The 17894-nt window shown below is 46.9% G+C and overlaps 1 protein-coding gene across 5 annotated transcripts in view; it reads left to right on the top strand.

The window, feature by feature from the left end:
- LOC147105924 (protein piccolo-like) overlaps positions 1-17894 on the top strand; it is a 917910-nt gene that overhangs the window by 839290 nt on the left and 60726 nt on the right. For all 5 annotated transcript variants that reach the window (XM_086010851.1, XM_086010854.1, XM_086010852.1 and 2 more), the window contains one exon: positions 6990-7124. In XM_086010851.1, the coding sequence (XP_085866977.1) occupies positions 6990-7124 (135 nt within the window). The remainder of the gene's footprint in view (positions 1-6989; positions 7125-17894) is intronic.

Raw genomic sequence — 17894 nt, forward strand, 5'->3', positions numbered from 1 at the left:
TTACTTTAAATCTGTGCCCCCTGGTGTTTGACCCCTCTGCTAAGGGAAGTAGGTCCTTTCTATCCACTTTATGCCCTCATAATTTTATACACCTTAATAAGGTCTCCCCTCAGCCTCCTCTGATCCAAGGAAAACAGACCCAGCCTATCCAGTCTTTCCTCATAGCTAAGATTCTCTACTCACGGCAACATTCTTGTAAATCTCCTCTGTAGTGCAATCACGTCTTTCCTGTAATGTGGGGACCAGAACTGCATGCAGTACTCCAGCTGAGGACTAACTAGTGTTTTATACAGTTGAAGCATAACCCCCTTGCTCTTGTATTCTATGCCACGGCTAATAAAGGCAAGCATTCCATATGCCTTCTTAACCAACTTATCTACCTGGCCTGCTACCTTCAGGGATCTGTGGACATGCACTCCAAGGTCCCTTTGTTCCTCTACACTACTCAGTGTCCTACCATTTAATGTATATTCCCTTTCCTTTTTAGCCCTCCCCAAATGCATTACCTCACACTTCTCCGGATTGAATTCCATTTGCCACTGTTCTGCCCACCTGACCATTTTATTGATATCTTCCTACAGTCTACAGCTTCCTTTTCAGTGTCAACCACACAGCCGATTTTAGTATCATCTGCAAACGTCTTAATCATACCCCCTATATTCAAGTCTAGATCATTGATATATACCACAAAAAGCAAGGGACCTAGTACTGAGCCCTGCAGAACCTCACTGGAAACAGCCTTTCGGTCACAAAAACTCCCAAAGAGTCATAGAGTTTTACAGCACAGAAAGAGGCCCTTCGGCCCATCGTGTCTGCACCAGCCATCAAGCCCTGTCTATTCTAATCCCATTTTCCAACACTTGGTCCGTAGCCTTGTATGCTATGGCATTTCAAGTGCTCATCTAAATGCTTCTTGAATGTGAGTTCCAGATTCCAACCACCCTCTGGATGAAAAAGTTTTTCCTCAAATCCCCTCTAAACCTCCTGCCTCTGACCTTGAAACTATTACCCTCTGCTTCCTGTCTCTTAGCCAGTTTTGAATCCAACTTGACACTTTGCCCTGGATGCCATGGGCTTTTAACTTCGTGACCAGTCTGCCGTGTGGAACCTTATCAAGAGCCTTGCTAAAGTCCATATACACTACATCAAATGCACTACCCTCATCTACCCTCCTTGTTACCTCCTCAAAAAATTCAATCAAGTTTGTCAGACACGACCTTTCCTTAACAAATCCATGCTGTACCCTTGATTAATCCGTGTCTTTCTAAATGAAGATTTATCCTGTCCTTCAGAATTCTTTCCAATAATTTTCCCACTAACGAGGTTAGGCTGACTGGCCTGTAATTACTCAGTCTATCCTTTTCTCCCTTTTTAAACAAGGGTACCACGTTAGCAGTCCTCCAGTCCTCCGGCACCACACCTGAAGCCAGAGAGGATTGAAAAATGATGGTCAGGGCCTCTCCTATTTCCTCTTTTACTTCACTTAACAGCCTGGGATACATTTCATCTGAGCCTGGGGATTTATCCACTTTAAAGCTGTTAAAGCCCTTAATACTCCTCTCTCACTATGTTTATTTAATCTAATATTTCATACTCCCCCCCCACCCCCAATAGCAATGTCTGCTTCGCCCCTCCTTTGTGAAAACAGACGCAAAGTATTCATTAAGAACCCTACTGACGTCTCCCGCCTCCACACATAGATTGCCCTCATGATCTCTAATAGGCCCTACCCTTTCTTTAGTTATCCTCTTACCCTTAATATATTTATAAAACATCTTTGGGTTTTCCTTGATGTTACTTGCCAAGAATTTTTCATGCTCTCTCTTTGCTTTCCTAATATCCTTTTTAATTGCACTCCTGCACTTTCTGTACTCCTCTAAAGATTCTGGAATATTTAGCCCTCGGTATCTGTCATACGCCTCCCTTTTTTTCGTTATCCTACCCTGTATGTCTCTAGACATCCAGGGGGCTCTAGATTTGTTAGTCCCACCTTTTTTCTTTAAGGGCACATATTTGATCTGAACCCTCCGGATCTCCTCCTTGAATGCCTCCCACTGCTCTGACACTGATTTACCTTTAAGTAGCTGTTTCCAGTCGACTATGGCTAAATCCTCTCTGAGCTTAGCAAAATTTGCTTTTCCCCAATTTAGAACTTTTATTCCTGATCTATCCTTGTCCTTTTCCATAACTACCTTAAATCTAACAGAATTATGGTCACTAGCACCAAAATGCTCCCCCACTGATACGCCTTCTACCTGCCCAGCTTCATTCCCTAAAACTAAATCCAGAACCACCCCCTCTCTTGTTGGACTTGCTACATGCTGGTTAAAAAAGTTCTCCTGGATGCTTTTTAGGAATTCCGCACCCTCTATACCCTTCACACAAATTTTATCCCAGTTAATATTGGGGTAGTTGAAATCCCCTACTATTACTGCCTTATAGTTTTTGCACTTCTCAGAAAATTGTCCACATATTTGTACTTCTATCTCCCTCTCACTGTCACTGTTTGGGGGTCTGTAGTACACTCCCAGCAGTGTGATCGGCCATTTTTTGTTTTTCAATTCGACCCATATGGCCTCGTTTGATGATTCCTCCAATATATCATCCCTCCTCACAGCTGTAATAGCTTCTTTAATCAACACCCCCCTCCCTTTTTACCTCCCTCTCTATCCCATTTGAAAATCCAGTAACCAGGATTGTTGAGCTGCCATACCTGCTCCTCTTTCAGCCACGTCTCTGTAATAGCTGTAATATCATAGTCCCAATTATCTACCTGTGCCCTCAGCTCATCTGCCTTGTTCGCTATACTCCTTGCATTGAAGTATATATCATTTAGTACAGGCAAACCTCCTTGTTGACTACTATCTAGCCCTTGATTCCTCTGTCCTTCCAATTTAATTTCTACATTTTTGTTTTCCAATTCCAGTTTTTCTTCCCACCCCATATTGACTATACTTAGGTTCCCATTCGCAACAGCACTAGCAAACCCTCCCGCGAGGATATTGGTCCCATTCCCATTGAGGTGCAACCCATCTGGCTTGTTGAGGTCCCACCTCCCCCAGAAACGGTTTAAATTCCTCAGGAATCTAAAGCCCTCCCTCCTACACCATTTCTCCAGCCACGCATTCATCTGCTCTATCTTCCTATTTCTGTACTCACTAGCACATGGCACTGGTAGTAATGTGGAGATTACTACCTTTGAGGTCCTGCTTATTAAACCTCTTCGCTAGCTCAGTGTTTGACAGCATTGAGGTGCTGCAAACACTGACAATGACTGTTCACAGGTGAGCACTTGCACCCAGGCTCTCCAGTGACTCCCTCCTTAGGCTAGAACAGATGGCAGCTGCAGGTGAGGTTACAGAAGCGATCTGTCACTGGTGTGAGAGGTTCTCCCAATGAGGTGGGACTAGGCAGCCAATTCAAAACTTCTTACCTACAGAAAAGTCTAAATGCATTAAAAATGAATTTCACAACATTTCCTTGCCTCTGAAACTCACCAGTGCACCATTGGATCCTTCACACCACTTCTGCAGCTGTCATCAATGCAGAAACATTACAGCAGACTCACAACATGCCACACTTACCTGCTGTGGTGTCCGGATGTTGGGAAGCCCGCAGTAGAAGTGTCAAAATTGGAAAAAGCCTGTTAACTGCCTGTTAACAACCTGTTAAGTGGCTATAATCCTCTTCCCGCCGCTATGTGTCGGGTCCATGCGCAAATCGGGGACCCGACACGTGGGAAGATTGTTTGGAGGAGGGTTGACAGCAAATTCCCGACCTGCTGTCGATGTTTGCAATTTTGCCGGATGTTCCGCCTCCAAATCCGCCCCCTGAGCACCGGCAAAATTCCGGCCGATGACACATAACTGCTGTAGAATTAACTCAATAGAAAGCATTTCCACATCTCTAATTAGGGTCAAACATTGAACTTCATTCCAAATCAAAATACTGTCAAGTCAGATCTATTCTGGTACTTCAAATTTACTTTTACAATGTCCTGCTCAAATCAAATGTGCCCATTTCAGAGAAATGTAACAACAAGGGTTGAGAAAGGTATTGCCTGATGCTGCAGATAAGTTTCATTGCGATTTATTCTAAGGTCCAAGAAAGAGTTTAGAGTACAAAGTTCAGATTCTGATTTTCCCAATGTACAATCCCTAGTTGTAGTATGATAAAGGGTTCTACAGTTACAGACACAAAAACTTCAGCCCAAACAGCCTAAAATGACTCAGCCACATGTCATCCTCAAATAAAATGGGGCCTGCCATAATTAAAAGGTAGAATCATAGACTGGTTACAGCATAGAAGGAGGCCATTCGGCCTGTTGAGCCCGTGCCAGTCTAAGAATTTATGGCAGTCCCAGACAACTAAAAATTAGGTGCTTAGCTTAACTTTCAGATGTTCTGATACCCTGGCCGATCAGTTCTAGCTGGCCTGGTGCCATCGCAACATGTGGCATCCTAGGATTTATACTGCGACTTTAGCATTGCTGCAAAGCACTTTTTTCTTCGCAACAATGCTGAAGTTGCAATCTAGCTCCCAAGCTGACTCCAGAGAGAAGCAGTGAGAGACTTCCCGGAGGAGGTAACCTCACACCTCATGAGTTGGATTTTGTATGGAGTAAAATATGGTTTAAAAAGCAGTCAGGGATTCTTAAAAGTTTTTGAACACGTTTTAAGCTTGTACAGAGTTGAGGTCAATTTTTTGGGAGCAAAATTAAAATTTTCATGACTGGGTGGAGTGCTGCACATGGGTACAATCCACCCTGGGAATGAGAATTCCAATCTGAGAAAGTACTGCCTGGCTGAAACAGATACTACAGCTCCTTGTATTAATATACTAGCTGAAGTGCCCGGCGGTGCCGAGGGTCTTTTGAGGGCATGTTGTTGTTGGAAGAGAGAGAGAGAGCGACTGGGGGGAAGAGAGATAGAGCGACTGGGGGGAAGAGAGAGAGCGACTGGGGGGAAGAGAGAGATGGACTGGGGGGAAGAGAGAGAGCGAGAGGCTGGGGGGAAGAGAGAGAGAGAGACTGGAGGGAAGGGGGAAGCGGGGGAGGAAAGGGGGAGGGGGAGGAAAGGGGGAGGGGGGAGGTAAGGGGGAGGAAAGGGGAGGGGAGGGGGGAGGAAAGGGGGAGGGGAGGGGGGAGGGGAAAAGGGGAAGAAATGGGGAGGGGGAGGAAATGGGGAGGGGGAGGGGGAGGAGAGGGGGAGGGGGGAAGAAGGGGAGGGGGAAGCGGGGGAAGAAGGGGGAGGGGGAGGAGGGAAGAAGGAGGGGGAATAAGGGGGAGGGGGAAGAGGGGGGAGGGGGGAAGAGGGGGAAGAAGGGGAGGGGGAGGGGGAAGAAGGGGGAGGGGGGAAGAAGGGAAGAGGGGGAGGGGGAAGAAGGGGGAAGGAGGGGGGAGTCCCCGAGCCCCGCCCCCGATGTCCAGAGCCCCGCCCCCTGATGTCCCGAGCGCCGATCTCCCGAGGCCCGATCTCCCGAGCCCCGCCCCCCCATCTCCCGAGGCTTGCCCCCCCCCGATCTCCCGAGGCCCGATCTCCCGAGCCCTGCACCCTCCCCGAGCCCCGATCTGCCGAACCCCGATCTCCCGAGCCCCGCCCCCCACCCGAGCTGGCTTCAAGAGCAGAGAGAGAGACGCCGCCGCGCAACCTACCGCGTGAGGCCCGGCCGGACTCAAGTCGCGCGCGCTGACTCCTACCCCACCTGCCTTTACTAAGATGGCGACGGTGGCGACGCTCGGCTCAGGCCCGCCCCCTCCAGCCTTAACAAAGATGGCGGCGATCGCGAGCCTGTTGTTGAGTGCGACGGGAGGTGCCTAGCTCGGGCGTGGCTGGGCAACAGAGGCCCAGGCTTACAGGCCTGGAAAAATGGTGAAAGGTAGGAAAATTCTAGATGTTAGAGAAAAGATTTACAAATTAATTAACTTTTTTTAAAAACAATTTGTGTTTTAAAAGCAACTTTTTTTTTGCTGGAAATGTAGATTTGAAAAGAAACACGCAGATAGTGGGAAAAAGAAATGAAAAGTTTGGAATCAAGATGGCGGCGACTCACCTCAGTTCAGAATGATAAGGCCCGCCCACACACGCCAACCGTCAGGTCACTGAACTGTAGGATTGGTCAATCATCACGTCACTCAACTGTAGGATGGCCTGCCCGCACACACAATGAACCCGCCCCCACTCGATGCAAATGAGCGGATAATGAGAGGAATTTTGAACGTTTTTTGGATACCGTCGGCACAATTTTTGTCCGACTGTCGGCACAATTTTTGTCCGAGCAAAAAGTAAATACGCCTACAAGAGTCCCCTAATGATGAGCTTTCTTTTGATATAACATATGTGTAGGTACGCTCTATAACTTTTGATTGTATAGCCGGCCAGGGAGACAGACAGAGAGATAGACAGAGAGACAGACAGACAGACATATCCTTTTTTTATATATATAGATAAGTACAGCTTCAGACAAACCTTCGTACCATCCTTCTCAACAGTGCGGTTCTCGAGGACAAAGATTTAAGAAGAATTAAACTACAGAAGTAACCTCGGTTTTCTTTCCTTTTTAGTTATTGTGAATGTTTCTCACCTTTTTCTTCTTCCTCTCCAGATCACTCTCTACTCAATTAATTAGACTGGGTGGGTTGCCACTATGTATTCCTTTTGCTAAGAATTTTGGATAAAATGGCACCCATAGATCTTTTGTAACCCTCACTCTTATTTAAACAATAAAGATGTTGAAATCATGCTGTACAATATTATTCATGACCATGTTAACTCATGTGAACACATTTGTTACTAATTGCACAGTGCTTTTTAACCCAGTAGTAAATTCTCAGTGTGGATATGTGATCCAATATACTGAAAACAGACTGAAACTTCTCTTGGAAATAAGTGACCCAATCTGTGAAGGGGAAATAACAGATACTGACACAATTGAACATCGAGTCAGTTTTATTGAAATATATTTCCTTTTTCTTCTGCACTTGTTGACAGGTAAAACTCAAGTGATGGGAGAGATTAAAATAGCCCTGAAGAAGGAAATGAAGACAGATGGAGAACAGCTGATAGTGGAGATTCTTCAATGCAGAAACATCACCTACAAATTTAAGTCTCCTGATCATTTACCAGGTATCAATTTTGGCTGACATCAGATATCAGATGGAATAATGGAGCCCTTTGGTGTGTGTGACATATGGGAAGACATGTATACTGGGGTGTGTTACAAGGCAGTAATTCATCAAAGCTGATGGCATAAACTACAAGAGCACAACTCAGTGGGATGGAGTATAATGTGGGAGAATGTGAGGTTATCCACTTTGGTAGGAAAAATAAAAAAGCAAATTATTATTTAAATGGAGCAAGACTACAGAATGCTGCAGTACAGAGGGATCTGGGGGTCCTTGTACATGAAACACAAAAAGTTAGCATGCAGGCACAGCAAGTAATTAGGAAGGCAAATGGAATGTTGGCCTTTATTGCAAGGGGGATGGAGTATAAAAGTAGGGAAGTCCTGCTACAACTGTACAGGGTATTGTTGTGTCGGTACCTTTCTACCTAGACACAATTTAGGACTCAGAACTCAGAGATTCAAACATGAAGTGCTTTATTGGAAGGAAAGGAAGTTCTGGCAAGTTCCGAACAAAGAGAGCTAAACTTAACAGAGAACACCCAACCATTTATCTCCTGTGACAGCGCCACCACAGGTGGGAGGAGAACACACAATACATAACATATTCCTCCCCTCTTAAATGGAAGGTCCACATTATTCCTCAACAGGTAAGTTACTTTCAATGCACTCAACGAACCTAGGGTAGAGGTAGACTGCCTCAACCCCTGACTTTACCCTGGGGTTTATTCTGCCCCAGTCTTGTGGGTAAGTCACTAAGCCTACAGATCCAAGTGTCTTGGAGACCGCCGCTCTCTGACAGGATACCGGCGGTCATCGCTGGCTTCCACAGCAGTAGGCATTGACACAGGCCTGGATGGAGAAGGTGCCTGTGTCAGTCGAAAGTCAGGAGTTTGCACAGCTGGAACAGTCTCTTTGACTTCCTGTGTTGGAGAAGAGCACTGTGGCAAAGGATGCTGGTTTGTGGTATCGTCCGGAAACAGTTCAGGCCAACCAGCCGTTGGAGCCTCTGTGGCTGTCTCTGCTCCTAGCAACAGTTGATCTGTGTGTCTTCTCCAGACGACGTCCTCAGCAGTCTCAACCGTGTAAGACACAGGGCCCGTCTGCGCGATCACCGTAGCAGGAACCCATTTTGGTCCAGTGTTGTAGTTTCGAGCTAGGACGTGCTCTCCCGGATGAAACCGTCTCTCCTTGGCTCTTTTCTCTCTCTTTTCAACTTGAGCTTGTTGTTGACGATGGACAACCTGCTCTGTCCTTGGAGGTTTGAGTAAGTCAAAACTTGTCCGCAACTGCCTCTTCATCATGAGCGAAGCAGGGGAAGTTTTGGTTGTGGCATGCGGCTCGTTCCTGTAGGACAACAGGAAGCTGTTCAGACGTTGTGGATTGAGCCCTGACCTTGCGATGCCTTCAAGGCGTGCTTCAAAGTTTGCATGAACCTTTCTGCCTGGCCGTTAGTAGAGGGATGATAGGGCGCAGACCTGATGTGTTGGACACCATTCACATGCAGGACGGTTGCAAACTCCTGTGATACAAATTGTGGACCGTTGTCACTTACGAGTTGTTCCGGTGAGCCATAACGGCTGAACATCTCACCAAGTTTCTCAATTGTTTTCTCTGCCGTGGTAGACCTCATCACAGCGACCTCCGGCCACTTGCTACGAGCGTCTACAACCACCATAAACATCTTCTCTTCGAAAGGACCGGCGAAGTCCACATGTACTCGCTGCCACACTTCTGCAGGCCAATCCCAGGGGTGTAGGGTTGCCAGCTGTGGAACATTCCGGACCCTTTGACATGGGGAACATGTTTTGGCTTTCTCCTCAATATTCCCATCGAGACCTGGCCACCAGAAGTAGCTTCTTGCCATTTCCTTCATCCGAACCATCCCACTGTGGCCTGTATGAAGTTGTTGCAGTATAGGTTCCCTCAGAGGTGGCAGAATGATGACACGACGTCCCCAAAGAAGACAACCTGCCTGGACGGAGAGCTCATTTCTTTTTGAAACGTAAGGTTTCAAACTAGGAGAATCTCCTATAGCTCTCCCTCGAATGACATCGTCCATTACCTCAGACTGGACTGGATCGTTACGGGTGTACCTTCGCACCTGAACTGCAGTGACAGGTGCTCCCTCCACTTGTCTAAAGTAGAAGATGTCTATCTGACGAGGCTCTGGGGGAGTAACAGGCAAGGGTAGCCTCGAGAGACCGTCTGCGTTGCCGTGCAAGTCTGATTTGCGATATTTGATGTCGTATGTGTGTCCTGACAACAGTAAAGCCCACCTTTGCATCCTGCTTGCAGCGAGAGATGGAATTCCGGTGTGGGGCCCGAAGATTGAAGTCAATGGACGGTGGTCCGTGTGAACCTTCTCCCAAACAGGTACTGATGAAATTTTTGAATTCCAAAAACGATTCCCAAGGCCTCGCGCTCGATCTGCGCATAGTTACTCTCGGCCTTGTTCAAGGTGCGTGATGCGAAGGCGATAGGTTTCTCTTCAACCGAAGGCATGATGTGGGATATGACTGCTCCCACACCATATGGTGATGCATCACATGCTAGCTGCACGGGTAGCTTTGGGTTGAAGTGTGTCAGGACCTCCGATTTCAGCAATGCTTTCTTTGCTTGGGTGAAAGCTTTGTTGCACGGTTCAGTCCATTTCCATGTTTTGCCTTGGCATAGCAACTGATGTAACGGCTTCAGCAATGTTGCTAAGTCTGGAATAAACTTCCCATAGTAGTTAAGTAGCCCCAGAAATGAACGTAACTGGCTCACATTCTGGGGTGCTGGGGCCTCCACGATCGCCTTGACCTTGGACGGTGCCTTATGCAGGCCAGTAGCGTCAATCACATGCCCCAGGTACTCAACTGAAGACTGAAAGAATTCACATTTGTCTTTACGAACTCTGAGTCCGTACTCTTTCAGTCATTGTAGTGTCGCATCCAAGTTCAGAAGATGATCCTCCTCATTTGTCCCAGTGACAAGGATGTCGTCCAGGTAGCACTGGACTCCTGGCAGTCCACTCAAAATCTGATCCATTGCCCTTTGGAATAGAGCAGGGGCCGACGTAATTCCAAACGGAAGGCGGCAGTACCTGTATAGCCCCTTGTGTGTCACAATTGTCAGCAGCTCCTTTGATTTGTCATCGACATGCATTTGTAGATAAGCCTGGCATAAGTCTATTTTGCTGAACTTTTGCCCTCCGGCCAGGCCCGTAAAAAGATCATCAATGAGGGGAAGAGGGTACTGTTCCACAGACAGCACCGGGTTAATAGTCACTTTAAAATCCCCGCAGATTCGAACAGATCCATCCTTTTTCAGGACAGGAACAATGGGTGTGGCCCATTTGCTCACGCTCACATCCTCCAGGACTGCATTCTTGACTAAGGCCTCCAAGTTAGCCTCAACTTTTGGCCTAATTGCATAGGGTACAGGTCGGGCTTTGTGAAACTTCGGCTTGCTGTCAGGTTTAATGTCCAGTCTCATGCTGATCTTTTTCATGCTCCCAAGTTCCCCATTGAAGAGTTCTGCATGTTTGTTTAACACTGCAGTCAGACCTGACTCCCCTTTTGACATCATGCGGACTGCAGGCCAGTCCAGCGTGATTTTCTCTAGCCACGCACGTCCCAGTAGCGATGGGTAATTTCCCTTTACCACATATAGTGGCAGTTTTGCAGTCTGTCCATTCAATTTAACTGTCACCTCAATGACGCCTCTCATGGCCACAGGTTCGCCTGTATACATCTTTAGCACAATGTTTGTTGGCTGAAGGGTAAGATGCTTTAGCATTTTGTTGTAGACAGTGTCTGAAACAAGGGACACAGCTGCGCCTGTGTCCACCTCCATCCGCACTGATTGTCCCTCCACCAGTGGCGATACCCAGTAGCCATTTGAATCACCTGCAACCGTCAGTATGTGCACCTCTTCCTCCTCAGAGGTGTCGCTCCCCTCTGTTTTGCTTGTTCCATCATACTGCACTGAATGAACACTCTTTTTCCTCTCTTGTCCAAATACAGACATTTTGCTTTCATGCTTCCCAGCTATCTCTGTTCTTTTTTTACCTCTACAGGCGCGTTCAATGTGACCCTTTTTGCCACAATTTTGGCATTCCAGCTCCGTACACCAGCAGTCATTAGCGTGATGGCCCGTTTTCCCACAACGGTAACGTGCCGTTCCGCGCACCTTTAGGCTCAGACGACACCTTGTGAAATCTCCCTGTTGAACTCAACTTGTGAGCCTCCTTTTACGCCATCTCCATGGAGACACTAACTTCAATGGCCTTTTCAAGAGTAAGGTTGTCCTCAGTCAGAAGGCGCTTCTGTGTGGCTGCATTTTGCAGACCACACACGAGTCTGTCTCTAATGGTGTCCTTCAGCACCTCCTTGAACTCGCAGTGTTCTGATAACCTTTTTAAAGCAGCAATAAACATCGTCACTGATTCCCCCTCCTCTTGATTCCGTTCGTGAAATCTAAATCTCTCAGCAATAACCAGAGGTTTTGGTGAAAAATGTGCTCCAAGAATTTCCACTAGTTGCTTATATGTTTTAGTTCCTGGCTTATCTGGCTGCACGAGGCTGCGAAGTAAATTGAATGTCTTCGGCCCGATTACACTCAAAAAGGTAGGCACGACCTTTTCATTTGCCACCGCATTCGCCAATACAAAATAGTCAAAACGTTCCATATATGCACTCCATTGCTCCACATTTTCATCAAAATCACCGATGTTTCCTAATATAGTAGCCATCTCACATTTCAAATTAAAATTTCTGTTTACTCACTGCACCCGTAACGTACACAGATTCATCCGCTCCTCGTTGCCACTTGTTGTGTCAGTACCTTTCTACCTAGACACAATTTAGGACTCAGAACTCAGAGATTCAAACATGAAGTGCTTTATTGGAAGGAAAGGAAGTTTTAGCAAGTTCCGAACAAAGAGAGCTAAACTTAACAGAGAACACCCAACCATTTATCTCCTGTGACAGCGCCACCACAGGTGGGAGGAGAACACACAATACATAACAGGTATTAGTGAGACCACACCTGGAGTACTGCGTACAGTTTTGGTATCCTTGTTTAAGGAGGGATATACTTGCATTGGAGGCATTTCAGAGAAGGTTCACTAGGTTAATTCCTGAGATGAAGGGGTTAACTTATGAAGAAAGGTTGAGCAGGTTGGACCTATACCCATTGGAGTTTAGAAGAATGAGAGGTGATCTTATTGAAACATATAAGATGCTGAGGGGGCTTTACAAGGTAGATGCAGAGAGGATGTTTCCCCTCATGGAGGAATCTAGAACTAGGGGGCATAGTTTCAGAATAAGGGGTCGCCCATTTAAGATGGAGATGAGGAGGAATTTCTTCTCTCAGAGGGTCGTGAATCTGTGGAATTCTCTACCCCAGAGAGCTGTGGAGGCGGAGTCATTGAATAGATTTAAGGTGGAGATAGATAGATTTTTGAACGATAAGGGAGTCAAGGGCTATGGGGAGCGGGCGGGAAAGTGGCGTTGAGACCAAGATCAGATCAGCCATGATCTTATTGAATGGCGGAGCAGGCTTGAGGGGCCAAATGGCCGACTCCTGCTCCTATTTCTTATGTTCTTATCAACATCATCTCATTCCTAAGATGCGGATGCAGTTTGGTTAGGAGAGGGGTCGGATTTGTGTTCTAGGTTTAGCCCATTTTGATCTGTGTATTTTTTTGCTTCCTGGCAGCTTGTGTCATGATTGATAGCAGCCCACTGCTGCTGAGTCACATGATTTGAAATGAAGCTCTATTGTTTCATGTGGTTGAACATAATACAAATGCACATCATGGAGAAGATGCACTATATGTAGCAAATTCATAAACACTTTCTTTATAAATAGGTTTAGAATTTTGTTACTCATGGCACACAGTGGAAATCTTGCCCCATTGGGGAGTTCACATGATGGTCTAAACCATGTGATCAAACATTATATGGAGTCTGAGGTACGCTACTGCCTTGAAACATAATTTCACTTAATTGCTAATCATAGAGTACACACTGTATTAAAGAGACACATTCAATAGGTTTGATTTCAGGTAAAAATGTTGGACATAACAGAAGTAGCACCAAATAACCATTAACTATGAAGTGTTTGCCCTTGTGCCTCATACTGATGTAGATGAAATTTCATCTCGATTGGTTACCAAGAAATACAGGCATTCTGGGGGATATCTTTTTTTAAATGGAGGAACCATTGTGAAAGACTTAAAGGGTAAGAGAGAAGACAGGATAACTCAAGGAGGGGGAATGCTAACCTTCAAATTGAAATACCTCTAGAATATGGGAGGAGGAAAGACGAAGGGAGGTAAAGAGCTTCTGGAAAAGAATGAGTTAAAGTAGGAAATGATGTGAAAAGTCATGTCAACACAGTGAGGATGCAGGGGAAAGAGACCGAGAGGAGAACATAATTGGAGGTTGGAAGAAATGAGAGGAAATTTCAGAGGGACTCCCTCCTCATGTCAGAATTTACCTTTTTAAAATTATAGCCAGAACCATGTTATCAACATTTTTCTCATACTAAAGCTTCTGTAGTCTAAACAGTTAGCGTGGTTTTGTTTGATAACGCTCCTGTGAAGCAGCTTGGGATGTTTTACTACATTAAGGCACTATATAAATACAAGTTGTTGTTATATAGTTCCACACTCTGTTTTATAGTCTTATCATTGCTCCTCAAGAAAGACTGAGTAACATCGTTCTCACTGCATTTGGATAGAAGAATTTTTACTGGATTACTGGTGTGATTTATTTACTATGGTATTTTTGAAATATTCTTTTCTTAATGTTGTCTAAGAACAAAATAAATTACTTCTACCCAGCAGAATATGAATGAAAAAATATGATTGAGAAAATAATGTGTGTCAGCCAGTGGCTCAGTGGGTAGCACCCTCGGCTCTGCGTCAGAAGGTTGTGGGTTCAAGGCCTATTCTGCCCTTGCAGCGCGTTCCTATGCAGAGCTAGACAGGTAGCTAACAACTTGATATCTTCCCATAAAAATCACAAGGCTTGACTTTTCTTGTAAACTTTACTGAAAGATTCTTATTGTGAAACTGAAATACAATACAGAAATGGAAGCACACATTAGTATACAAGCACATAACTGATGTGCATACACAAATTTAAGTACGCCTGAGCAACACAGTACATTTGGCATGTAACTTACCAAAACACGTGGAAACACAGCTTACTGTGAATATACATTTAGCACACTGAAAGGCATTCTCTTACATTCACTTTAAATTAGCCCTGTACATAGTGCATCAAAATACAGCTACAAGTTAACCAGCTAGACAGAGAGCGAGCACTTCACGGCTAGCTGTGTAAGTTTGCTTACAGAGAAAAGTTACAAACTAAACATTTTCTGCAAAATATAGTGCACACTAATCATCTATAACATTCTCAAGTACTTACAGACAAATAGTGTCCAAGGCTGGAGCATAGCAAGAAAATAACTTCCCAGACCATGTGTGGCTGCAGGTCTGCGATATACAGTAGTTTACTTTACTGTGCTTTACTGCACTTTACTGCGCTTTACTGCACTTGCTAGGTACCAAATATCCACTAGGTGGCGGCACACAATGGAAATCGACCCAAATTACTCAAACCCCTGAATTAACTGGAAAACTAACATAAATTCCTAAAGGAAGGCAGCACAAGGCCCACTCCAGAGACTTGAGTATAAAAATCTAGGCTGACACTCCTGTGCAGTACTGAGGGAGCGCTGCACTGTCGGAGGTGCCGTCTGCTCGCTCAGGTGGACATAAAAGATTCCGTGGCACTATTTCGAAGAAGAGAAGGGGAGTTCTCCCCGGTGTCTTAGCCAATATATATTCCTGAACCAACATAACAAAAACAGATTATTTGGTCATTGTTACATTGCAGTTTGTGGGAGCTTGCTGTGCGCAAATTGCCTGCCACGTTTCCTACATTACTTCATTGGCTGTAAAGTACTTTGGGATGTCCAGTGGCCCTGAAAGGCGCTATATAAATGCAAGTCTTTTTCTTTTTAATGCATGTGTAGGAATGTCTAGTTCCTATCAAAAGACTGAGGTCCACTCAGGCGATTAAATAAACGAGGTTTAATGAAAACTAACAGAGTTTAATGGATAATTACAGGAGAACATCGAATATAGGTCTAGTCAGTTCAGAGGCTCCACGAGGACTGCTTGGGCGGTCCCATGGCTGACGTCATGACATTTTTCCCGCCGGTGGGGGATCACGTGATGAACGGCATGACGTCATCGCGTTTACCCGCGCTATTAAAGTGATCGCGCTCTGTACATGTAAACAGTGAAAACAAAGATACAGACTCAGGCTGTAGCTAATATATTATTAAAGGGAATTATATACAATTGATCGGAGTCCCTTAGTGGCTCCGCCACATGCCCCCCCCCAGAATTGTCTTTAATAGCAAAAGTAAAACGGCGAGGAGGCCTGACAAGCCTGTCAGATCGACTTATGTAGCCTTGAAGTGGAAGCTGATGGACGGTGGGCGAGCTGGCGGGCGGTTGCGTTTGATCTGACACGGCTACTGTGGGCGGTCGGCCACGTTTCAGCGGTTGTGCGATCTCGACTGGGCAGTCAAGGTCCAAGTGTGCCGGCTTCAACCGGTCAACCGAAATGTGGTCCGGTTTATCTCCGATATCGACCGAAAAAGTTTTGTCTCCCGGCTCTAGCATGCGGAAAGGACCAGTGTAAGGGGGTTTTAGCGGATCCCGATGAGCGTCATGGCGGATAAACACATAGTCGGCGTTCTTCAGCTCAGCTGGGAAGTGGGATCTCTGCAAGCCGTGATGCGACGTAGGCACTGGAGCGAATCTTCTGGCTGCCTCCTGGTGGCTGATGAGCTGCTGGGATGTGGACCATGGCTCTATTGGAGTCGGAAGGAAATCCCCATGTACGCACAGCGGCTGGCCATATACGAGCTCTGCCGAGGACGATTGAAGATCTTCTTTAGGTGCCGTACGAAGACCCAAATGGACACATGGAAGCCTGTCCACCCAGCCGCGCCTTGAAGGCTGGCTCGCAGTGCGGTTTTGAGCAACCTGTGGAATCGTTCACACAGGCCATTTGCATGTGGATGGTAGGCAGTGGTGCGATGTAGCTTGACGCCGAGCCCCTGAGCCACAGCGTTCCAGAGCTCAGAAGAAAACTGCGGCCCACGATCAGACGAGATGTCCGCCGGTACCCCGAAACGGGCGACCCGAGCGGAGATGAATGCCCTGGCGACGTCTGCGGAAGTGGTGGATGACATAGGAACCGCCTCAGGCCATCTAGTGGTGCGGTCCACCATTGTAAGAAGATGAGTAAACCCGTGCGAAGGCGGAAGTGGCACCACCAGGTCCACATGCACATGATCAAACCTACGTTCCGGAACAGCGAAAGTGGCCAATGGAGCCTTGACGTGACGCTGCACCTTGGCCTTTTGGCAGACCACGCAGGTGTTGGCCCAGTCACGGACATCCATGTGCATGCCCCGCCACACGAATTTGGGCGACATCAGCCGTTGCAAGGCCTTCATGCCAGGGTGCGACAATCCGTGTATGGCGTCAAAAACTTTTCGGCGCCAGGCGACTGGCACGATAGGGCGAGGATCTCCTACGGAGACGTCGCAGAGTAACGTAGTGCCCGCGGCATGGAATTTGAAGTCGGCCGCTTGGAGGCTAGAGGGGTTGGTTCTGTAAGATTGGACTTCCAGATCCGAGGCTTGATCTGCAGCCATTAGGGCATAGTCAATGCCGAGCTGGACTGCATGAATGGTTGTGCGGGAGAGGCAATCCGCCACCAGGTTGTCTTTACCGAACACATGCTGAATGTCAGTGGTGAATTCTGAGATAAACGTCAACTGACGTTGTTGCCGAGCTGACCACGGTTCAGCGGTCTTGGCCATAGCGAACGTTAGTGGCTTATGGTCCACAAAAGCCGTGAATGGACGGCACTCTAGCAAGAACTGGAAATGGTGGATGGCCAGAGAAAGGGCCAGCAACTCCCGGTCGAACGTGCTGTACTTCCGTTCGTTTCACCATAGTTGACGGCTGAAAAACGCCAGCAGTTGCCACGTCCCATTCACCCACTGTTCCTGCACTGCGCCGATGGCATAGTCTGACGCGTCGGTGGTAAGGGCGATGGTGGCACCTGGCAGCGGGTGCGCCAGCATGGTTGCGTTGGCTAAGGCGCCTTTTGTGTCGACGCACGCCCGGTCCATGTCGACCGTCCAGCTAATCGGGCCTCGTACAGGGGCTGCATGAGCAGAGCTGCATTAGGGACGAACCGGTGATAAAAATTTACCATCCCGAGGAACTTCTGCAGGGCCTTGACAGTCTGCGGGCGCAGGAAAGAAGTAACTGCCTCCACCTTCGTTTGCAGGGGAATTGCGCAGTCCGATGTGATGCGATGGCCTGAGAAATCAATCTGCTGCAGGCCGAACTGGCACTTGGCCGGGTTGATGATCAAGCCGTGTTGACTGAGGCGTCTAAAGAGGGTGCGTAAATGGCAGATATGCTCTTCTTTATTAGGGCTGGCGATGAGGATGTCGTCGAGGTAGACGAATAGAAACTTGAGTTCCCGAAGCACGGAGTCCATCAAGCGCTGGAAAGCCTGTGCAGCGTTCTTCAATCCAAATGGCATCCGCAGAAATTCAAACAGGCCGAATTGGGTGATGACTGCAGTTTTCGGGACATCTTGCGGGTGCACGGGGACCTGGTGGTAGCCATGGACAAGGTCGACTTTTGAAAAAATGGTATTTCCCGCCAAATG

The sequence above is a fragment of the Somniosus microcephalus genome, chromosome 17, assembly GCF_052327205.1.
Source record: "Somniosus microcephalus isolate GS21.2 chromosome 17, FLI_Smic_1.0, whole genome shotgun sequence".
Taxonomy (NCBI): domain Eukaryota; kingdom Metazoa; phylum Chordata; class Chondrichthyes; order Squaliformes; family Somniosidae; genus Somniosus; species Somniosus microcephalus.